The sequence below is a fragment of the Lagopus muta genome, chromosome 20, assembly GCF_023343835.1.
Source record: "Lagopus muta isolate bLagMut1 chromosome 20, bLagMut1 primary, whole genome shotgun sequence".
Classification (NCBI taxonomy): Eukaryota; Metazoa; Chordata; class Aves; order Galliformes; family Phasianidae; genus Lagopus; species Lagopus muta.
In genome coordinates this window covers 4,716,556-4,739,858 of record NC_064452.1, presented here as the reverse complement: position 1 = coordinate 4,739,858, position 23,303 = coordinate 4,716,556, and the positions used below count along the sequence as shown (strand labels likewise).

The following is a 23,303-nucleotide window of genomic DNA, read 5'->3' as shown; positions in this document are numbered from 1 at the left end:
CATAGAATAGGCCATATTTTATACACCCAATTAAAACACTGTTTACTGTACTGTGTGTTGGTTCTGGGAATATGCAGGGAGGAGTCTTGATGGTCAGTAATCCTCTTTCTTGCTGGTAAGTTCAACAATGGCATTTGTTTTCTTTCACTACATCACAAAGCACTCCGCATTTTAGTTCACTGGTATTCAGTTGGCAAGTTACTACACATAACTTTCTTCATCAGTACTTGTGGTGGAGTCCCCACGTGGGACTTTGCATTTAACTATACTGAGATGCCAGTTTTCCTGTCGTGCCTCCACACAACAACCCCATGAGCCTCATATAATAAATTTCCCCAGGCAGAAGAAGCACTGCCCTCAGCTTTACTCCTTGCTCACCTACCTCAGTGTTGGTATTTGCAAATCTCTGTGGCTTTGTCGTGCAGGATTTATGCAGAGAACTGTTGCTGCTCCTTGCAGTGGTGATTTTCTGTCGCAGTCCAATCGATTGGTGTAAACGTTGTGGGTGCAAAGGACGAGGTGAGGATTGCATCAGGAAATCGAGGATCACGTAAAGTCTCCACATTGAGGCAAATCTAATTTATTGTGTGCAGTCCCACACAGAACTAAGCCTTAGCTGCTGAGAAAATAGGCTTTTTAGGTTAAGATTTATGAAGTGCAGAGGTGATTTGAAGTTGTACAACGTTACACAAATGCACGGTGACTGAATACTGCTGGGATTTTTCGGATGCCTACCAGAATCCTTGGTAACTGCTGTGTCCTTATGGAAAATTAAGAGGTAAAGCTCTATCATGATTCCCAGTTTCAACAAAATCTGCGTTTTCTGGTCATATTTCCTTCAGATTGGAAATAGTTTTTGTGTTCATTTTTCTTTTTTTTCTTCCTGGACTTGATGCCTAATTTTCAGCTGAGTCCAGACACGTTAATATCTTTGTGCTTTCCTGTATGGAATTCTGATCAAATAGTTCTGAGAACTGAACAATAGTTGGGCTCCAAAAGGTGGGAACAGACCGTTTCTGGGCATTCTTATACCCAGAACACATCAGAACACACACACACACACCCGGCCGTTGCTCCCGGCTCTCCCTCACGCGAGCAGGGCTCCCTGCCAGCCCCTCAGCCCCAGCTGCTCCGCACCTCTCGGCTGCCGTCCCACGGCCGCCGCTCAGGAGCAAATGGCCGCGCTCCCGGCCCCGCCGCCTCCCGCCCGTTGCTAAGGAGCCGCCGTTGCCATGGGAAGCCGGAGGGCGCATGCGCGCGGTTGTGGAAGTGCCCGGATGCAGCGGGAGGCGGTGCTGCCGCCATATTTGCCCGGAGAGCAGCGAGCTGGTAGCCGCTGAGCCCCCCAGACCCCATCGGCTTCCATCCGCCCCGTACGCTCCCCGACGCCGCTCCGCCTGCAGGACATGGACGATCGGGAGGACCTCGTCTATCAGGCTAAGTTGGCCGAGCAGGCCGAGCGCTACGATGGTGAGCGCCGGCTGGGAAGGCCGTGCAAGGCCAAGGGGAGAGGGAGGGAGCGGCCACAAAATGGCGGCTGGGCGGGGGCGGGGGGGCAGGGGCGGAGGAGGGGGGCGCCGACAAAATGGCGACGGGGAGCGCCCCGAGGGCTGCGGAGCCGGGGATGGGGGGCCCCGAACGAGCGGGCGGCTGCGGCCTGGGCGTGGCCCGCTTCGGGGGGCGGTGGCGGCAGAAGCCGGGAATAAAATGGCGGCCGCGAAGGGCGAGTCCCGGGGGGGAAGGGGAGCCGCCCCCGCCTCGGGGGTCCGACAAAGAGACCCCGCATCCTGCGGGCGGCGGCGGCGGCGGGCTGCTCACCTGTGGTGCGGGGCCGTGCCGCCCTCCGGCCCCGTGGAGCTCGGCGCTGTGGGGCCGAGGTTGGTTCGCCGCAGACAACGCCCCGCGCCGGCCCTCGGGAGGCGATGCCGGAGGGGCCCGAGGGAGCGGGATGGCGCTTCTCTTTCTCTCCCTTCGCTTTCCGTTGGAGCCCGTAGAGGGACAGCTCTCACCCTGCAGCGCTGCCCGGCATTACCTAAAGGAAGAGCACATGCTCGCGTTACGTGCTGGAAATCATTACAGACCGTTTTACATTGCCGCTTTGTCTTTTTTTTTTCTTTTTTTTTCCCCCTTGTTCACCTTATGAACAACTTCATGAGCTCCGTGCCCGATTCCTTCATAGCAGGGGAAAAAAGGGGTGGTGGGAAGAAGCTGGCAGCCCCGGATGGTGTTTCTTGCCCCCAAAATGTCTGCCGTGTGAATGTTCCCTTCAAGGTGCTTTTCTTGCCTATAGCAGAAAGGGCCTTTAATTTTCTCGGTGGTGTTAATCATCTGGGATTGTTCCTTCTGCCCTCAGACCCGTGTTTATGCATTTCAAGTGGAAGAAACACAAGTGTGTGTATAGGGTGTGAGTACAGTTAGGTTTCATTTAGAAGTAGGGAGATGCTGTGGATCCTTGAGTTGGTCACAGTTTTCACAGAGCAGAGGAGTCAGCTGGTGAGAATTAGGCTTTGTTCTCCGAGTTATTGCTTAGAAACCTTCTGATAATGTGATTCCAAAACATCATTTTGGGGAGGAAAACAGAACCTCAAATGAAGGAAGGAGTAATTAAGACCATCTGCAGTGAATGTTCTGGTAGGAAGTAGGGTAGGGATAAGAATCCCACTGGGTGACAGCAGCCAAATAGTCTCCTCACTGTTAATGTAGGGGCTTAAAGGGAAAAAATGCCCCCCAAACCTGGTATTGTGGGGTGACTGAGGTCCACCTCTCCAAGTAAGATGCAGCTCATAATAGGAGAGCAACATCTATGGGTACAAGTGGTTGAGGAGGGGGTTGTAGATTTGGGGTGTGTGTTTTTTTTTGTCTCCTTAGCAGTGTGGGATGGGAAGGTGCATTGTTCTCCCTGCTGCCATCTTCCACAAAGACCACAAAGCAGTATTGCTGGAGTTGAGTGTTTGTGTGTGGGGTGGGGGAAGGTTTGTCCACCTGGTACAGGTGAGTGTCAGTGCAGCACTGAGCACTGGCTGTGGTTTGATTGGAACCCCAAACCAGCTGTCTGGGGGGTTAATCATCTTTGGGAGCTTTTGAGGTGTAACTGTCTGATGCTTTCCTAGATAAATGGTAAATCACTTCTTTGGAAAGCAATCAGATCCCACCCCATCATAGCAATCTACAACACAGCCTGATTTCCTGATGAAAAAGAAAGGGTTGATAGAGATTGCCTTTGTGTGGCATTTCTGTCAGTGGGCTTTCCATCCCAATGCTCCCATGGATGTTTGCAGAATGAATTGGCTAGATCAGAATTCAGAGGCTTGTGGCTTCTGAATGGCAACGAGAACATTATCACCAAGGAGGTGATGATAAGTTTAGTGTTCTTATCTTCAAAGCAATATTATGGGTTTTAGACTTGCAGAATTTGTTGGCATCGAGTTGAGTCAACAGATTTAAGGTGCATCCCTTAATTCTCTTAGAGGTGTCCTCCTTTCTCATGTCCCTGGCCTTGAAAAATATGTACTGTAGGTGCAGGTTTAGCATCTAATTCCGTGTTCTTGTTCAGTTGGAACCAATTAAAAAATGAAAAGTATATTTTGTTCTCATTTATATGAAATACTGCGTTCCTGCTGAGGCTGCTCACTGTGAATGGAACGGTGTGGGGAAGTGAAGTGATGCTTAGTTTTGTTCTTTAGCTTTGTCTTTGAGATACGTGATGGTGAGGTAACAGTTAATAACTTTCAGATGCTACTGATGGTAAGTACTGGCTACAAATATGCTGGAATAGAAACCTGTTCTGCGACTTGAATATGAATGTAAAATGACAATTTTTAATGTTTAATGTTAGGATAGCATTACGTTCTGCCCCATCTTTCTCATTGAGACTCAGCATGCTGTGTGCTTAGAACAGCCATGATCCATGGCATTTAAGGCAGCTCCTAAGGTAGGCATCTAACAAGTTTTTTGGCTTTTTTTAGTTACATGACCCACTTAAGTTCTGAAGCTTGCAAGCTGTGCCTGCGAGTTGTTGGGAATCTAGTCCTGTGTCTGCACAGCCCTTGGGTACATTGGCCCAGATTAAGAGGACATCTTTCTTGGGTGCTTTTGCAGTGTAAATAACGCTTAAGCTGTGATCTCTAGAGATAGTGAGAGATCTGGGTGTCTGACTATCTTTACAGATCTGCTAAGGCATGTCATGACAGACCACAAAATGCCAGGAAGCTTACTTGTGTTAGAGTAAGCTTTGTGACAAATCATACTTCAGAAAAAAAAAAATCACACTTATCTGCAGTTCACAGAATCATAAAATGGGCTGGGTTGAAAAGGACCACAGTGATCATCTGGTTTCACCCCCTGCTATGTGCAGCGTTGCCAACTAGCAGACTGGGCTCCCAGAGCCACGTTGCCTTGAGTGCCTCCAGGGACGGGGCATCCACCACCTCCTTGGGCAACCTGTTCCAGTGTGTCACCACTCTGTGTGAAAACCCTCTGAGTTCCTTCAAAGACTGTTATCAATAGTATAATATATGTATGAAATGTCTTTTCTGGGGAACAACTGGAGTAGATAAAACTGCGTTGGTTTATGAAATCACCTTACTAACGTTTTACTTTCTTACATCAAGAGATTGTATGTATCTGCGTTCTCACGGACTGCTGAATGTCAAAACTAACTCTCCGTTGCAGAAGCTAGGTAGCACCTTTCTTCTCATCAGTTGAGAAGCATGCTAGGATAGAAGGTAAGCTCTGGGTGAACACTGTGGGTGCTTCAGTCCTGCTAGCAGTTTTGTGCCACAGATCTTGAAATACATGATTTGAAATTTACCCAGGGTGAAGTAGGTGAGGATAATAGGTCAGTTTACAGCTGGGAAGAAGATAATTGGCAGCTCTTCTGATTCCCAGCACAGCAAGTCAACATGTAACTCCCATGTTGCTATTAACTCACTGCCAGAAAAGCAAGTCTTCACTCTGAAGGCAGTAAGGTGTGCTGCAGTACACTGAATCCAAGATCTGAACATGCTGTAGAATTAGTTGGCTCATGGTAGCAGGACTTGCAGTTACAGCTTGATGAAGAATCAAATTCTCATTTCTGACACAGATTAATGATTAAGTTGTTCATTATTTTCAGTGTGCAGTGGTCCTCTTTCAGGTAAATAATGTACATGTATCTAAGGGGTGTAATTCGCCTCTCCCAGCAGAGTTCTGTGAGAGGACCTTCCATAATTTCCTTCCTGAAGTTTCTGAGATACCAGAAGTGTTGAGCATCCAAACTTAGACAGCTTGGTGCTCTGCAGGGAGACCACATACTGGGAAGTGCCCACTAACTTGCTCAAGTCCTTGTGTAAGGAGACTCTGTAGTAGCAGATCTCAGTCAAACTGAAACGTGTGATGAGACTCAGCCCTCGTGTTTGCCTGTGTCTGCTTTCAAACTGACTCGTGTTAGTAGTCCTCTTTGTTCTAGGAAAACACACCTTCCTAACTTGAAGATGTAGAAGTGACTTAGAAATTGTGTTGGTAGTCTATGGGATTGATTGCGCAGAAAATGCCACTGTTACTTGGATTATATGGCCTAGATCATGTATATCTTCAAGAGCATTAAAGTAGTTACAAATGCTTTGTAGAACTGTGTGGTGCAGAGTCATACAGTCAAATGTTGGAGTTGTCTGGGATGCACAGGCAGTTAAAATCTTAGTTTCTCTTGCCTTGGATTTGGAGCTGATCACTGCAGTGAGGAGGATGGTGCCTGCTGATATCAAATGGATCAGAGGGCTGCACGTCTGGAGAGAATGGAATCTATAGGCTGTAGTTCTCATGGTTACACATCACTTAATAGGGAAAACATGTGCCATTATTTCTCCTGCTCTCTGGTCTTTATTGCTCTTAGCAATTTGCTGTGACTATTAAATTAGTACTGAACATTCTTTTTTTCTGGATCCACTTACAAATGCTAGCATACTTCCTAGCAGTGATCACTGTGTGGTTCCACTGGTGATCTTACTCTGCTCTGAGCACTGAGCCTGTATTCATGCCGTTTGCTCTCTTTCAGCCAAGTGTCTGTCCATGGGAGGATCTGATCTGTATCTGATAGCAGTAGAGTTTGTTAAAGAACCTCAGTGAGGGGCCCTGGCAAATGCCTCGAGGAAATCTGGGTAGATTGAATCCCTCGTGTCCTCCTTGTCCATGGGTGTGACTTGCTCAGAGCAGCAGAGTAGATCTGTGGGGCATTGTGTGCACTTACAGAAAGCCATGCTCTTCAATATAGCATTTATGATCCACTCATTTATTTTTTTTTTTTAATGAAATAATTGCTCTTGAGCACTTGGAAGTGTTACGTTAATAGCAGTTCTCCTTTAATATCTGCTGGCACGTTTCTTAAAAGCCTTCTTCCTTCTGCTGCTGAAATCTTAGAGAACATGCATGAGTTGAGGATCAGGTACTGCATTCTGGGTCCTTCTGGTGTGTTGGTGGCTGTGTTTGGGTCGTGCCTTTACCAGTACTGCAAATACTGGTTGTGGTGAACACAGGTGAGCTAAGAGGCATTGTCTTCCCCCATCAGCCATAGCTCAGGCCAAGTGGTTTCTGTTGCCACTTGTGTTAATTACTGACCTAGACTTGCATTTTCAGTCTGAGTAGCATAGATGATAATGCTGTCAGGTTTGTTCTGGTGTTGTTTGATGCACAGTGCTGCTCATTCCTAAGGTCTGCTGTTAAATGTTGGATTCTGTTTGGAAAAGCTTGTAATTCTTCCAGAAAATGTGCAGCGTGTTGCCTTCTTCTATTCTTTACACAAGGATGCTCCAGTTCCTGAATTGTTGGGGCTTCTGGAGTTTGAGGAACAGAAAATACTTGGAGTGTGTCTTTATTGTTCCCCCTGATAAAGAGATGTTCGTTCTTTTGTTCTGTATGTTTCCTCATCACTTGTGCCCTAATAGATGGCTATCAGTGCTGTGCTTCTTAACTCTTCTAAACTTCCCCCATTACTTTTTAGTGCACACTAAATTAACTTTGTGGCTTTGTGTGGGTCCATTAGCATTTAAAGCAAATGGCTTTATTTCTTGCACAAGGGTTGTCTGTTCTGGAGGCTTCTCTGCTTTGTGATGGATTGCAGTCCTCCCATAGAAGTACACTACTGCATTGTATTGTTCTTGTTCCATGGTTGTGCTTTCAAGGCACTGTGTTTTAGATCAATTCATTTGACTATATATATATATATATATATATATATATATATATATATATATATATGTATATACACACTTATTTTTAAAGAAATGGATACACCTTCAGCATTTAAAACTTCAGTTTTGGCTGTTCCTCTACCTATTGGAAAAGGTAGAAAAACTGTAGTTCTGCTTAAGGGATTTAGAAAGCTTCATTGTGATTTACAGGCATGTCAAACTCTGTATTTCGGGACTTAAAGCTGTAATCTTCCTCCTCTCTAAAACAGAAGGCCCAGCCCCCAGGCATGCACCCTCCTGTAGGTAGTAGCCCTCAGTGTGGCAGCCTCTGCCCTATTTCTTGGTGCTGCACAGGCTGTGGCTGCATCCCTGTGTGTCCTCCATGTGGCTGCAGGTCAGTCAGCACATCAGTGCAGCCGTGGTCCTGGCAGTATTCAGAGACAGATGACTAACAGTGCCCACGTTGATTTGGTGTGCTGTGCTGTGGAGGCATAGGCAGTGTTGTGTCTCTCTGAAATGCTTTTTTTTCCCCCATAAAATATGTAAATGGAATTACCTGCTTAGTCAAAAATGTTTGTTTTTTGTAATACTTTTCAAAAACAGCCCATGGCAGAGGCCTGAGGAAGGACAGAAGTCTGTAGATCTCCAGAATATTCTCCTGTCCTCTCAGTTTGTACTTTGGGGGTTTCCTGCTCTGCTTGTGGCACGATGTGACAGTGGTATAATATGGTGACAGCCACGAGGCTTAATTACAAGCTCTTTTGGAATCCATGTAACGCTGCTACTTCTCTAATGCAGCATTAACATCTTCAGATGGGATGTGCAGTGAATTGTCATTGCTGCCATAATCCTTCTTACTGAGATGTAATCTGAGACTTGTTCTTTGTCATGAACCGTCTCAAGCTTTTCATCTCTGCGTAGGATCTTCCAGACAGCTGAAGCTGCACCTAGAATACAAAATACTTGTTCTGCTTGTGGCCATGTCTTTGTATAGAATATTTCTTGGTCTAGAATAAGGCTGCTTTTTTTTCCCAATTGGTGAATGTACAGGTGTGCTCTTTCATTTTTCAAGGATGTAAGAGCGCAGAAACTTGCTGTACGTGTTTCTCACCTCCATGTTTCTGGAGCAGTTAATTACTTACGTACATCACACTAACGTATAAAGAGATGCAGAGCTTTCAACACTGCATGTTTAGCTAAAGGGTAGTGGTCATTTCCATCAGAACAAAGATCTTCACACTGATGGTGGATGCCTGGTAGTGAGCATGGAAGATGAAGAGCCCAGCTTCTCCACCTCCTCTGTGGTCTGCACTTTCTAGAGGATATTTCTTCAGCTCATGAACTTCTGTGACTAACGAGTGAAAGGAGGGCTGTGCATTCATGGCTGCAGTTGCAGCTACATTCACAGGTTAATCTCTCAAGCTGAAGCTGCAGTACTATTTCAATTACTTTTCTTATCTGAGGGCAGTTAAACATTAAGCTAAACTACGAGCTGTATGGTTCTTGCTGGAGCTTGGCAGAGGTACCAACTAGCAGGGACTGCAAGTCTTCATTTGTGTTCGTTGTCCTTCACAAGAGCAAACGCTGTGGCAGGCAGACTGCCTTGAATGTATATGTGCTGCATAAGGAGCATCAAAATCTGAGCACAGAACTCAATAGTTTAAGGAAAAAAATCAAAGTTTTCAAGTGATTTGAGCAGATGGCAGGGTCATCCTTTAGGAAATAAATCCTAGAGCATCCGCTGTTTAAGTTGCTCGCTGTAACTGTGTAGTGCTGCTTTGAACGTGGCTAGTTTAAATTACGAGACTTTATGCTTATGTTAACTGGATTTAAAGAGTGGTTTAGGATGACTTTTTGAAAAGCATCACTTTTTGTCACTTCAGGAGCTGGAGCAGCAGAATGTACTGCTAGAGGTAGGGCTGTTTTTTCTCCTGATGAGAACAGAGCTGCTATTAAATTGTCCTGCATATATGGCAACCTGCTGGAGACTGATAACAGCATTCCTGCAAGGGAGAAAATTGAGGCTAGAGTTCTATTACTGAAATGACTTCTGCCTGCAAAGGTGATGAGTTTTGGCACCTGATGGGAAGAGGGAATGACAGTTCGGATTCACTTGCTGCTTCTTACTTACTGCAGAACACGTGGATGTTTGGGGGTGCAGGAGGATGAGGATGTGATGTAGGTAGGGTTAGGGTGCTGCTGGGGGCTTGGTCTCTCATTAGTGGCTTTCCTGTCTGTGGGATTCTCATCTGCTCTAGAAGCTGAAAGGTAAAGGTTGAATGAGCTGAGGCACTCTTTGGCAGGAGATAACGTAGGGCTTCTGGGTGCTCAGACCAGGCTCTCAGCTTACAGGTAATAATTTCAGCCTTTATTTTTCTGTTGTGTCATAGGAAATCATAATGTGATGAGGTAATGAAAGGATTAAAGCCTTCCTTAAGTAGTTCAGGCTTTTACTTTCATTTGGATATAGAAAAGCTGTATTTAGGAATCATTTTTTTCACCTGAGCTTTGGAAGTCTTTTCTAAATGGTTTAAGCTATAAATACAAGTTACATTCAGCGTGTTATTTTTCCAGTGCAAACAGTTGTGTGGCATGGCTAGGTGGTGCTGCTCTGCTTATCCTCAGGAGGGCTCTTTTGTCACTTCTGCAAGCAGTTAATTTTTCTTCTGGTGGTTTCCACTTGGAACTTCGACTTGCTTCCCTAATGGCAGCATTCTTGCTGCTTTGCTTCCATGGGATCCTTCTGCTAAGCTGGTTTTGTTTGTGTCTCAAACTGTCTTTAAGGAATGTTTTGGGCGCCCCTGTCAAATGCACTTCAAAGAGTGTCAGGCAGTTCCTTTGTGTAGGTGCTCACTGCCTTGTTTGGAGCATTCCTCTGTAAAAGCAAGGTGTAACTGTAGGAAAGGAGGAGGGAGCCTATTTTGACAAGTTATCATTAATGCACAGCTTCTCTTGAATGGTTTGAAAGATGTTTTAATGTTGAGAATAACTGCGTGACCTTTTCATCCTAGAAATGGTTGAATCAATGAAGAAAGTGGCTGGAATGGATGTGGAGTTGACAGTGGAAGAAAGAAACCTGCTTTCTGTTGCGTATAAAAACGTGATTGGAGCCAGAAGAGCTTCCTGGAGAATAATCAGCAGCATTGAACAGAAAGAAGAAAACAAAGGAGGAGAAGATAAATTAAAAATGATTCGGGAATATCGGCAAATGGTAAGATTTGTTGGAGCTGGAGCACAGTGCCGTTCAGCTAAAAAAAATCTGGACACCGGGTTTGTTACCCTTAAGTTTAAGCACTCCCATGTTTGTAGGAACAGGGAGTATTAAGATATTGTGGTCATCTCAACTGTGAAACTTGGATGTGTAGTGAGCTGTAGGGCCTTGGTGTTTTCTTCCTTCAGAAAGGGGGGAAGAATAGATGGAAATAACTGAATGGTGAGTCTAGTCAGCCTGTGCAGCTTTACCTAAAATGGAGAACTTGGAGCGAGCTTAGCCTTTCATCAGTGAGGGCTAATGAAACGCTCGGCTGTTAGAACAGGGAGCTGTTCCTGCCCCCCACCCTGGCCTCCTTAAGTGATGCTTTAATGTGGAGCAGACGTTCTCCTATAGAAATGAAATCCGATGCGTTTCTGCAGAGCCTTCAGATCCATCCCTGCAGGATCAGTGCCTCCACGGCTCCCATCTTCACTTGCAGAGAAACAGTGGAGTGTCTCTTTTAACCACCTGGCACTGATTCATACACTGTCAGTGGAAACGATGTTGGCTTGGAACTCTCTTCTGAAGAATGGCTCTGGACTGCTTTCTTTTGACTCATAGCATTTGTTTGCTCCATGGAATTGTTCAAGTTCTGAGTTTCTAATTTTATACTGGCGTGCTGATGGGGTGAAGCTCTGCCAGTTACATACAGTCCCAAATACCATTTTTTGATGGGTATCTAAAGTCTTCCTAGCAGAGCATATAAATTAAGGCAGTATCATTTGTTTTAAACTTCATGCTTTCAAGTTGTGGTGTTTTGGTGGTTTTTTTCCCTTTGCTTAACATTTTGTGGGCAGTTCATTATCTTTTCAGAGATCCTTTAATAGTGAGAAGACTTTTCATTGTCTCTGGATGTCTGTAGAATACATTGTTCTGCATTTCTATTTAAAGCAAGCAAGTGCTGTGCAGAGCAGACTGATGAGCAAGGAATGCATGCAGTCCTTGAAGTAGTGCATTGAGATAAATGTACAAGCCACACAGAGTGCACTGCTGTGCAACAGTACTTCCATCTGTTAAATTTTTCAAGGAAGAGCCATCACAGGTCCTTCTGGGTGCTGTAGGCTTTAGGTGGTAGAATGCAGTGGGGAGCACAGGAGTGCATTTCCATGCTCAAGAAAGAGCAGATGTGTCTGCCTGCCTGGCCTGGGTGCCCCGGAGGCTCGTGCTGTTGGCTGTAGCTGAAGTCCTGTTTGTAGTTACTGGAAGACTTACCTGGTACGTGGAGAGCATTAATGGGTTGGTCAAGACAGAATTTGAGCAATAAGGACCTAAAGAATATATGCAAAGTTTTGGGTGCAGCTTCTCTCTTTCACTGCTGAGAGCATGAGAGCTGCAGAACTGCCCTGCTGTCATACTCAGTGCTTGGGGGAGCAGGTAAGGTCTGGAGAGTTGAGGTTATCTTGCTTACTACCTGTCATGTCAACAAATACATACTGTTACTTCATTTCTCATTTTAAATTGAATGTTGTTAAGAGATCCTTCCTGTGCTTGCAAGACTTCGAGGAAGAAGAAGGGGGAAAAAAATGCTTTTTTTGGGGACCAGCAGGCCAAGCTTAAAGTACTGGGGAGTGGACAGGAGCACTGGTGGAGAAATCCTCCCCTGTGACCAGACCCAGAGGTGGGCTGGCACAGCCAGAAATTGCTGCTCGAGTTGAAATAAAAGATGTAGTTTGTGTGCAAGTAATGGATGTTTCTTTTCTGTGTTGGTGTTTGTTACAATTTAACAGTTCTTGGTTGTGTTCAGACTCCATAGACTTAAGTTATGAGCCAGTATGACTTGGGAAGCATCTCAAGGGGTGATGGTGTGAGATGTTAAGACAGATGTAGTAGAACGCATCGTAGCCATGTGGAAAAAATGCTGCCTATGTGATTCCTGCTTTATTTTGGGCATGTGGCCACGTGAATGTGCAGAAGTGGAGCTCCTGCCTCCATTGCATCTCTGTGGATGAGAACACAGGCTTTCTTAGCTTGTCCTTGAGCGGATGAAGCAGTGTTTGCAGACGGTGCAGCTCATATCCTCGCTCTAAGACCAAATCCCTTCACTAATAGCATAGGCCAAGTGTTCCCCTCCCCCTTAAGGTCTGTATTTACATGTGTTTTAGTGCTTGTGTTTAGCAAGCTGGGCTGTGTTTTGGGGAAGCTGCAGGGCTGCCTTCGCCTCTTCATACATGGCCTGCACGTTAGGCTGTGTGTTGATGTGCTCTTTGTTTTTCAGGGGCACAAGGAGGAAGGCAGCTCACAGGTTTCAGCAGCTGCTGCCTACTGCACTGGTTTCATGGTGCATCCCAGTTATGAGGCACAGCTCTTCTGTGGGCTAAATACTGAACTAGGGCAAGGAATTAGAGCAGGCCCTGACCTCCTGGTGTTTCCAGTAAGTTTCTTTGTTGCAGTCGCCAGGTGGTTTACAGGGCTCTGTACCTGCAGAGCTGAGAACACAATCTGAAATCTACTTAAACCAGCACTGCTATTAAAGGGAGGCACAGTAGGGACCACTGCACACCTACTGGGATGAGCCATCTCTCCTTGCCAGTCAGAGCCTGTAGTTCTGCGTGTTGTGTTTTGAGCTGTAAAACTGCCTGTTCCGAGTGCTCTGAACAGGCGTAGTGTGGGCTCCTGTGCTGGCTTTGCAAAGCTCAGTGATCCAGTCTGAGTGAAGATCCTTTTATAAAAGATCTCTTAGGATTTGGGGAGAGGGGAGTGGGCTGTGGGGTGGGAGGTTTATTTATTGTTCTTAACTCAGTGTGCTGGTCAGCAGCTGAGTTCTGGTAACTCATGTGAGTGATCCTTGAAACACAGCTGAAAAAGGTCTGAGATGAAATGGAACTTTGTACATGTGTGGTTTAACAAAAGAAGATCAGAAACTGATTTATTCTTTGCAGTTTTGCTGAAGATCTCTGCAAAAGAAGTCATTGAGAAAGAGGATCAAGAGGAAAGAAGTTTGCAGGAACTGACTGCTGGCAAAGGTTTTATAGCTTTTGTAGCACAAGAATATATGAAGTAGATACTTCAAGTGACCATATTTCAGCAACTTCCTTAAGCATTTGTCACGTAGCTAAGTATAGCAGTTAACTCTCCCCTTGAGTGTTGGGGCATCCCGACATTGTTTGCACAGACATCTGCTGCAGATGAATTTACCTAAAGGAGCTTTTCCATGTCTGTAACTTAGTTGGAATGTGCCAGTTTAACTGCTTTTAGGTCTGCAGCATATCAGCTCTTGAGGGTAGATGTGGGTACAGACCGTGATGGTTTGGGAGCTCTGCAGTGGTGCTGCATGGTGAGAGCATCGCTGTGTGAGAGAAAGCTGCATGGTGGAGGGCTGAGAAGGGCAGTGGCTGCCTGTGGTGTGAGATGGGCAGCTCATTGAAGCTGATGTTGATGCCTTCCCTTGAAAGCCTCTGCTTTATGGAACCTAACAGTGGCTTGAGCCAAAGTTGTTTCTAGCTGTTACTGTGCAAGTTAGTGCTGAATTGTGAGAGAGCAGCGGTGGGTTGCTGTGCACTTTGCCAACCCCTCCTACTGCGAGTGACAAGGAATGCTTGGAACAAATCTGTTGTGGGCAATGCTGATGTGCCAAGACAGTTTTTAGGTTGTTTTTCTTGAAGGTGCTTCATTTCTTTGCTTTCAGGTGTGACACTTCCTGTGGTAGAAACCAGCCTTGTAACCCTTGCTTTATATTCTAAATCAGGAAGAAGAAGTGATGTGGCCGTTTCCATCTGTGGCTGTTAAAGTCCTCATATAAGACTTTATTGGTTTTCCTTTGTTGCTGACCTTGCTGTTAGTGCTTATGGTTTTTGCTGTGCTTTGCTTGTTTTATCACCTGCTCCTGAAGTTTGTATTTTTTCTGGACTTGTTTCTTCCGTCTGACATTTTTGATCTGTTATTACAGGTTTTTGTTGTAGGCTCTCTGTTAGACTGTGTGTCCCAGGTGGGCAGTGACAACCTGTTGTGAATGTGTAGCTTAACCCCAAGGATGAGATGGAGTTGAGCATTCAGATTGTTCCCCTTCACCATTACCACCTCAGGGCAGCCTTCCAGGCTCAAAACTGTGAGGCATTGGTTGTGCAAGTCTTGCAGTGAGGAACGATTTGCTGAGACAGACATAATGCAACTGTCTAGCAAGATGCTTTCCAGGGAATGTGTAATTCTGTTACTCAGTTATGCATTTCATCATCCATCAGTCCTTGCCTCTGTGTCCCAGCTAATTGCCCCGTGCTGTTTTTGTTTAATGTACCTGTGGACAGCTGAATCTTTTATTCTGTTTTTTGTTTTCCCCCTCCTTGGATTTCTGTCACCTGTTTGATATTGTTTTTGGAACAGCCTTTCAGTCTCAGTGCTGACCTTGCCTCGTTGTGGTTATTTTTCTTTTTAGGTTGAGACTGAACTGAAGTTAATCTGTTGTGACATTCTGGATGTACTGGACAAACACCTCATTCCAGCAGCTAACACTGGCGAGTCCAAGGTTTTCTATTACAAAATGTAAGTGTTGCCATGCGAGGCGAGGGCTGCATATTGGAGCTGGAATAGATAACAAGAGTACAGTGGCTACAAGTGGCTGTTTTTCTGCACAGTGGAGGATGGTAATTTCTTCCTGGAAGAGGGCAGTTCAGTTGTGTATAATGAATATCCCTTTTTGTCTGCTTTTGGGGTGTTGGTGGCAGACAGGAGCTTTAGGCCAGTGCAGAACAAGATGCTCAGAGCTTCTCAGGAGCTGTTGTGCAGATTTGAAGTGTACTAACCATTTTCTCTGAGGTAATACAGGATCTCCTGTATGAGCTGTGATCGTCCAATCTTGAAGTGTCTTTAAATGATCCCTTCTATTTGAGGTATCCCTACTGCTGCAGGTTTAACAAAACCTCGCTATTAGTTGAGGTGCAGTTGTTCAGCTGCACAGGGGGTCATGGGGAGAACAGTACTGTGACTTCTGTGCCAGTGCAACAGAAATTAAATGCAGATATTTTTTTCCTGCTCAAACCTCGGCTTGAAACTCACCGAGGCCCTGAGGTCCGGACAGTAATTCAGCAGTAACATCCCTTACCATGTAAATGTATAACAGATTTTGGAACTGAGCAGTTTTTGTGGCTGGTGTGGAAGTAAAGACTAACGAGTTCTCATTTGTTCTGTTCTTGCTTTCAGGAAGGGGGACTACCATAGGTATCTGGCTGAGTTTGCCACAGGAAATGACAGGAAGGAGGCTGCAGAGAACAGCTTGGTGGCTTACAAGGCTGCTAGTGATATTGCAATGACAGAACTCCCACCAACACATCCTATCCGCCTAGGACTTGCCCTCAACTTCTCTGTATTCTACTATGAAATTCTTAATTCTCCTGATCGTGCCTGCAGGTGACTGAGAAGATGGGGGGATTTTCTGTGAATGCTCAACAAGCTGAATGTGATTCCCAGTTGGGTGTAATGTCTTTTAACTCAGACACTGGGCTGGCTTTTTTCTTGCTTTGTTTGAGGTTAAGGCTTTCAGCTTTTCCTTTTCAGCCCATTTGCATTTGTTTATCTGAGAGTAGATTATTGGGGAAGCAGAACAGCATTAACTTTGGATCAGTGAACCAACGGCAGCTTGACAGCTTGCACGTTAACTGTGCACGTCCTTATCCTCAAGAAGTGTAACTGAACTTGACTCTGGCTCCTCAACGAGTCTTACACAATGTAGGAGAGGTTGTGGTCACAGAAATGAGTGACATCTACAGAATTATGATCTCATCTATCTTTAGGGATTTAGTTTGCATGGGCATAAAAATGAGGAACAGAGCAAAATGGAGTATTTCAGACCTGTTGTTGCAGGTTAGGTAAATGCTTTCTGAAAGCTTTTAGCAAACAGCAGCGCTGCAGGGTGTAGTAATGTTTAAGGAAACATAGATTGAGTCAGAACTGTTCTTAGGCACACAAAGTAGTCAGTTTTGAAGAAGAAAAAAGTCATAGAGGCTGTGGTTGTCATACAGCCAACTAGAAGATGGGTGCTCTGAGTAATGGGCTCGGTGTGTAGGCTTCTGAATTCCCTTTCTTAGTTGATGTTAAACTGGATTGATTCTGTGCTTACAGGTTGGCGAAAGCAGCTTTTGATGATGCTATTGCAGAACTGGATACGCTGAGTGAAGAAAGCTATAAGGACTCTACACTTATCATGCAGTTGTTACGTGATAACCTGACACTATGGACTTCAGACATGCAGGGTGATGGTAAGTGAGCTCAGCTCTGAACTGTGTCTCCTCATTCCTGCCCAGAAAACATTTAGAAAATATTTACATCATGAATGGCAGCAATAAAAACACTGACAAGGAAATTCTTTCAGCTTCACACTTAAAGGTGTGAGATAAGTAACGTTGTAAACATCAGTGGTTATTTTAAAAGCAGTGGCTTAATTAGTCTGTTTCGTTAGTGGCTTGTCACCTTTGTCTTCCAGTTCCCCTTTCAACCAGATATGAATTTCCAGTGCAGGAGGAAGTATTGTGAGTGGTCTGGTTCCTTCTCAGGTCACTTCTGATATTTGGATGTTTGAAAAGCTTTTCCTTCTTGAAGTACTGCCAGCAGATGTTAGGCTTGTGCCTCCAAGGAGGGCACTGCCAGAGCAGAGACTGAGAGTCCCCAGCATGGGGCAGGAAGCGCTGCTGACTGACATCTGGCAGTTATTTGGTCCTAAGGAGGCTTTTTTCTCTTAGACTCTGGCATACAGTGCCAGGTGTAAATTGCATCGTTTGCCTCGTCCCACTTCTGGCAGTTTAAACATAACTTTATCAAAGGAGAGAACTTGTGCTGTTTGTTTGTTTGTTTAAAAAAAAAAAATACTGGGAAGAAGTTTTCAAAAAAGCTGTTTTTGCTTTTACCTTAAGAGAAGAATGCGAGTCCTGTTGGAAGCATATTGCACACTTAAATACTCAGAGGTCTGAAACAACATTGCAGCTTGACTTCAGATCCTAAATAAAACTGTAGGATGCTTATTTAAGACATTACTTGTACCATAGTGGCAGTCAGAGGGCTTCTCTGTCCAGTGCTGTATCCCCCTGAAAGCAGCTGTAGCATTGCAGACTTCCTGCATGTTACCATGTGGATGCTGCAGTTAAAATGTTACCCTGTTTTCTTTGGGCTTCCACCTACTGTAGGTGGATCAGCAGAGACACTGCTGTAACACTGCAGTGCTGTTAGGTGCCTTCCTTGCTGTGCTGAGGCACTGGGAAAGAAATCTCAGCACAGCTCACAAGGCTGGATGGCTGATGTGAGGTAATAGCATTGGAACATCTTCCAGAAGTAACTGCGTGTGAGCTGTGTGACATTTCATTTCATACCACAGAAATTTAACTGTTTGCGGAGGCTCTTCACATACCTCTTTTGCATAATCCACGTTCAGATTTCTCTGTAGCACAGAAAACCAGTGTTTCTGTTGTTCTGAAGCAGTTCAGAATCGTGTTGTTGCTGTTCATGGTGCATTCCAGGACTGATTACAAAACTGCAAATACTGCAGAACTGCTTAAAACTCTTCTGCAGCTCAAGTTCCCAAAGAATGCAGTGTTTGGGTGATGTGCACACATGGAGGTGCCAAGCTGTGCTTTCTTACAGCGTGCAGTGGATGCACGGAGTGCATTTGAAGCAGTTACTTGCAGAACTCAGTGTCCCAGAGTGGCCTGGAGCCTTTAAGTACAGGCAGACGTTAATGGTGGCATTCAGAAAGGTGCTCGCTGTTACTGCTTTCCTGAGGGGTGGTGGTGACTTCCAAAAAGCCTTTTGATCATTTTGCCCACCTTGGGTTCAGTGGTGCAGGTTGCAGTGACATCCTGCAGTGGAGCATTGCTCAGCTGCTGCACCTCTTCATCTCATGCACCATGTTTACCCGTGCCATAGATGAGCTGTTCAGTTTACTTCCACGCTTGTGATGTCGTCTTCATATGATTCCTATTCTCCCCTTCTTTCCTGCTGTATAGATTCCTAAAGGAAAGTCCAACTGTTCTTTTCCTAAAAAGTCTACTTTGTAAGTCCTTGTCATGGCTCAATGAGCTTTGCAGCCTCAGTTTTCCTCTGATCACTAATCATGCTTGCCTCTGTCACTGTTTTGCTGCTGACAACTGCTTGTATCTTGGGCTCCATCCCAGGGCTGAGCGATGTTCTCATCTCTGACCTGTAGCTCAGGTCTGATACGTGTAACTAAGTTCCAACGTAACCCCAGTGTTTGGGAATTGAGCTGTGTACCTGGATGGAATATTAAGACTATTTAGGCATGAAAAGTACTTCCACTATTGCCTGTTACAGGACTATTTGCTTAAGTGCATTGGCTAGAGCATGCTCAGATCTTCTAATCGTCATCTTTGCTTAGGGCCTTGGCATTATTCATTTGAACAACCTGTTTTTGTAGTTCTAAATGTAAATTTTGTTGTTGAACGCCACGTAGCCTGTGTTGAGAGAGTGTCAGGGATTGGAAGGGACCTCAAAAGATCATCTTAGTCCAGCCCCTCTGCCAGAGCAGGAGGCCACTCTCCCAAAGTGTGCCTTGCATTGTGCCTGGTGGTAACTGTGGATCTGGATATCTGCTCTGAGCAGGCATTCGGATGATGTACTAAAAGTCATTGGTCTCATCTGAGTGGATTTCATTGCAAATCATGTTTTGGACAGTTCTTGTTTATGTGCCTTTAAGAGAGTGCCGTGTCACCTGGCTGAGGATCATTGTGAAGAAAGCATTTGTTCAGTTTGCAGTCAGTTAGCCTAATGCTGCATGCACTGTGGCCACAGCTGCAGTATGGTAACCTCTCCCTGCTGTGGCAGGGCTGTGCGGGAGGCAATGCATGCACCTCCTGCCTGAGCCCTTAGGGTGGGCTCCCATTGCACTGCATGTTGCAGCCAGGTTGGACAGGTCCAAACCGGCTGCTTTGCCATAGGACACGAATTTCCACAAAGCATTCTTAATCACCTCAAGCCCAGGATTTCTTGTCATGTTGGGTTTTACAGCAGGGAAGGGCGTTCACCTGTCACTGGTGCCATTCTGTAAACTGGACTGCAGTCAGTTGCAGTTGCTGAGGCTGAGTGGGCTTAGGAAAAAATACTGGCGTTCTTTGGTGTTTTTGGTGCACAGTTTGTGGTCGCTGGTTGGTGAGATGTCCTTAGGGATCCCCAGAGTAGAAATGAGGTTGCATAGGAAGGCGTTCTGTGATTAAAGGACCTACAGCTGCTCTGATGGTTTCCATCCTGCTGTTTATCTCCTGCTCAGCAACAGGGCTGATGGCACACAGCTTTCAGGGTGCTGGTTCCTTGTCTGTCCTTACAACAGTGTGTTCTCATGGCGCTGCAGTTATGGGATGAAGGGTGACCAGTTGGTTCCAAGGCTTAACGCCCATGGAAGCTTTGCTCCAGAACTGGCTGTTATGAGCGCGTGTCGTTTGTGCAAGTGTGAGTGAGTGTGGAATTGCATGGAAGTATTAATCTTAGGCGCTTGTTAAGGCTTTCTTCAGGACTCATTTTTAGGAGCTAACTTCTTCCTTACTTCTAAATGCTTCCATAGGTGAAGAACAGAATAAAGAAGCGCTGCAGGATGTGGAAGATGAAAACCAGTGAGACACAAAGGCCAACAAGAGAACCCATCTCTGACCACCCTTCCCCCTCCCCACAAAAACCCTCAGTGTCACTCTGAGAACCACCAAATCTGACTTTTACATTGGGTCTCAGAATTTAGGTTCCTGCCCTGTTGGGTTTCTTTATTTTTATTTTTTTTACACAGTTTAAAAGTTCTTAAAGGCAAGAGTGAATTTCTGTGGATTTTACTGGTGCCAGCTTTTAGGTTCTTTAAGACACTAACAGGACTGCATAAAGGCTTTTCAGCATTACTGTGTTGTCTCCTGCCAGCCGTGGTGATGGCCATTAGAAGTGGATGTGACACCTGGAGGCTGTTAGACTTGTAGGGGAGAGATTCCTTATCACGAGGTAGCATGCATGTGGTGGCATTTTTCTTTTTTTATAATTGTTTAAACTGAATTTTATACCGATGTTTAAACTTAATTGGATGTTTAGCTTGAAGTTACAGGTTGCATTGGGATGTATATTGTAGTGGGGTTACTGTAATAAAAAAAAAAAAAAGGAAAAAAAAAAATCCTTCCAAACTGCTGAAATGTTGCTGAAAAACATGGTGCTGGTAACAGTTCAACAATCCGTGGCTGCTCATTCTTGCCTACTCTTTACTTTTCCTCAAAGCAGGTTAGCATTGAAGGTGGCATTGATAAGCCTGCATGCGTGTTCAATATTTTTTCTTTTCTCCCTCCCCCCTCCCCATCTCCCTTCGCTCGCTCAACCTCTTTTGTTCAGTATGTGTAACTTGAAGCTAATTTGTACTACTGGATATCTGACTGGAGCCACAGATACAGAATCTGTATTGTTCTTACTGAAACACAGCATGGAATTAACATTAAACTTAAATAAAACAAACCTAAATTAAAAATGCCAAATACTACTATGACTTTCCTTTATATTACTTCAGCAAGAATAATTTTCCTCTGTTGCTTTGAATAGGAACGTTTGGAGAGGGGGGAAGAGAAGGAGAGAGGAATAACAGCACTGCTTTCCTTCTGTGAGATAAGTTTACAGTTGAGCCCAGCTTCCTCGACAGCCTGCATTGCATCAGGAGGAGTCGGAGCTGCTCCACACCACTTAGTCAGGTTTCCTTTGAACTCAGTGCACAAAGCACTGCTCATGTTCCTTTTGCTTGCCTCTAGAGGACGACTCTTCCAGTGCAGTTGAGTGGGAGAAGGGAAACACGTCAATGTGGAGCCTAAGAAGCTGAAGCCCTGGGGATCTTTGTAGGGGTGCTTTGCTCAGTGTGGCAGAAGGCAGCAGGAATGCTGCCCGTGAGGTGGTTTGGACCCAGGAACTTGGAGTTCAGTGGCCTGTGATGTCCAAGGGTTGTGTGTGAAACAGGGAAATCGCCCCCCTCTCCCTCCCGAAATTAAACATGCTGAAACAGCTTCTATGGTAAAGACAAGTTTCCTTCATAAAAATTTATTTAGTGTAATCTTGAGGAGATTATATAGTAGCGTATACAGCGTTGTATAGTATATACACTATAGGCATATACAGTAATGTGGTGTATATGTAGTACAGTGTATACAGCATTCCAGGCCTGGGCAGTGTTCAGTAACTGTAATGTCAGAAACAGAATGAGATGGAGCTGATGGTGCTGTCAGCAGCAGCCTTCGGTTACGTGTTATTCAGGGCTTTGTGACTGCTGGAGCTACAGCAGCAGGTTGTGGGGTGGCACATAAAGATCTGTAAGGCAGGTTGTGTGCAAAATGCACTGCTGGACGTCTGGGAAGGGAAGCTGGAGCTGTGATGTGCTGTCAGCTGGGACTTTGACACACAGCTGCCCACTGTGGGGCTGTTTGGGTTCGTTGTTAAATGAAGGTGCTGGGTGTTCACTTCTGTGATGCAGGTTGAGACCCGAGTGCGTTTTTGTGGCCCTGGAGGCTCTGGTCAGAATGGTGCTGGCAGCTCTTGTGGGAAGATGGCCGGCTGCTCGGCGAGGCTGTGCACTGAAGGAGCCATCTCTTCCCCATTAAGGCAGCTGTGAGAGGTGTTGGTAGACACTGCAGCTCTGCTGTGAGAACTCAAACTTCCAGTTATCCCTGAAAAGTTTAGATGGGGAAAAGTAGTTTTTGTGCTGCTCGGAGCTTGATGGGCTGTGTGGGAAGGGCAGGAGCACAGCTCACGTGCACAGCCTGCGGCTGAGATGCAGGTTGCATTTACAGCCTCGAGCTGCGAGAACAAGTGATGACCTCTGCAGTTTGTGGTGCTTGGATTTTGTTTGGATGCACACTGTGGTTATGGTACTACAGTATAAAAATATCATTGTACAGCAAGAAATGGGAGAGGTGACTGCAAAAAGGAGAAAGAAAAAGCTGCTGTATCCAGATGAGTGAAGTTACATGACGGGTTTCTCAGGTTAATACAGTCTGTTCATAAACTTAAAAACAACAAAAATTCCAAATCTCAAACATAAGTTTCCACATCAGTGCCGTTTCTTGTAGTCCATCTCTCATATTCAGCTATAAAGTATTTACAGGGTTTTACTCATTTACACAATATGGCTTTAATATCGTAACGTAAAGCATCAAAACATCTCAAAATCGTTCATAGAACACTCTGAATATAAAGTTTGGCATTTCATTGACTGCTGATGGAGCAGAATTTCTTCTGATTGCGCTTTTCGATGATTTCAAGCACAAGTTTTGGTCGTTTCCATCAAGGCTTAAACTCAAATAGAGTCAGAATCACCTCTCAAAGCCCAGCCAAGCAGGTTTTGTGAGCCGCGGTTTCATGGACATCATGTTGGACCCGTGTTGTTTGCCACTAAGGTAAGGAAGAGAAGGCCTTTCTTTTGGAACTTTTGTATTAAGACAAGAAAGCAAGATGCGTTTTGTGGGTTTTCTGAAAGTGCAGGTCTTTGGTAGCAATAAACAAAATGAGCAAAGCAAGGGAGGCAGCGGGGGTTTGCTGGGAACAATGTCCAGCCCATGGATGGGGTGGAGTCAGGTGGAAGAAGGGGTTCTGTGATGGTGGCACATCTATCATCGGGAGTTCAAACGAGGTGCAACCTGCAGGAGAAGACAGACAAGCTAGAAACAGATCCTGCAACAGCTTTAGCTCCTGAATATCCTTAAAGCTCACCAAAGACCGGCCTGTAGAATGAGCCACGGGTGATGTTAAGGGTACATAAAGCTCCTCCTGTGGGAATACTGAAGCTGGCTGCTCTCAGCAGGAAACAAGTGAGAGAAGTGATCCCGTGGTTATCCTGGAAACAGCCCTAGGCTCAGTGCTGCAGGACTGAGCTGTGGGAGGTGGGAGGGAGGGCAAAACTGGCAGAACGTTCTTAGGGTTGGTTTGAAAGGGCTGGTGGAAAAATGATGCAT

General features: G+C 45.3%; 2 protein-coding genes across 6 annotated transcripts in view; one reads left to right on the top strand and one right to left on the bottom strand.

Moving 5' to 3' along the window:
- The first annotated feature begins 1,269 nt into the window (after positions 1–1,269).
- Positions 1,270–20,504, top strand: YWHAE (tyrosine 3-monooxygenase/tryptophan 5-monooxygenase activation protein epsilon). Of its 2 annotated transcripts, XM_048966598.1 has the most exons (7): positions 1,270–1,470; positions 10,175–10,374; positions 14,786–14,892; positions 15,550–15,756; positions 16,468–16,604; positions 18,342–18,388; positions 19,910–20,504. In XM_048966598.1, the coding sequence occupies exons 1-6, from the start codon at positions 1,407–1,409 to the stop codon at positions 18,347–18,349; spliced, it is 723 nt and encodes a 240-aa protein (XP_048822555.1). In that variant the 5' UTR covers positions 1,270–1,406; the 3' UTR covers positions 18,350–18,388; positions 19,910–20,504. The 2 variants fall into 2 exon arrangements, with proteins under 2 accessions (XP_048822555.1, XP_048822554.1); XM_048966597.1 differs by lacking the exon at positions 18,342–18,388 and having other exon boundaries at positions 1,271–1,470.
- MYO1C (myosin IC) overlaps positions 20,465–23,303 on the bottom strand; it is a 54,540-nt gene continuing 51,701 nt past the window's right edge. For all 4 annotated transcript variants that reach the window (XM_048966565.1, XM_048966567.1, XM_048966568.1 and 1 more), the window contains exon 32: positions 20,465–22,988. In XM_048966565.1, the coding sequence (XP_048822522.1) occupies positions 22,962–22,988 (27 nt within the window). In that variant the 3' untranslated portion in view covers positions 20,465–22,961. The remainder of the gene's footprint in view (positions 22,989–23,303) is intronic.

Excerpts from the sequence above, each read along its gene's own strand:
- YWHAE (XM_048966597.1), top strand. The coding sequence starts at position 1,407 with ATGGACGATCGGGAGGACCTCGTCTATCAGGCTAAGTTGGCCGAGCAG. Across the intron at positions 1,471-10,174 it reads GCAGGCCGAGCGCTACGATG|AAATGGTTGAATCAATGAAG; the intron begins GTGAGCGCCGGC and ends TTTTCATCCTAG. Across the intron at positions 10,375-14,785 it reads TTCGGGAATATCGGCAAATG|GTTGAGACTGAACTGAAGTT; the intron begins GTAAGATTTGTT and ends TTTTCTTTTTAG.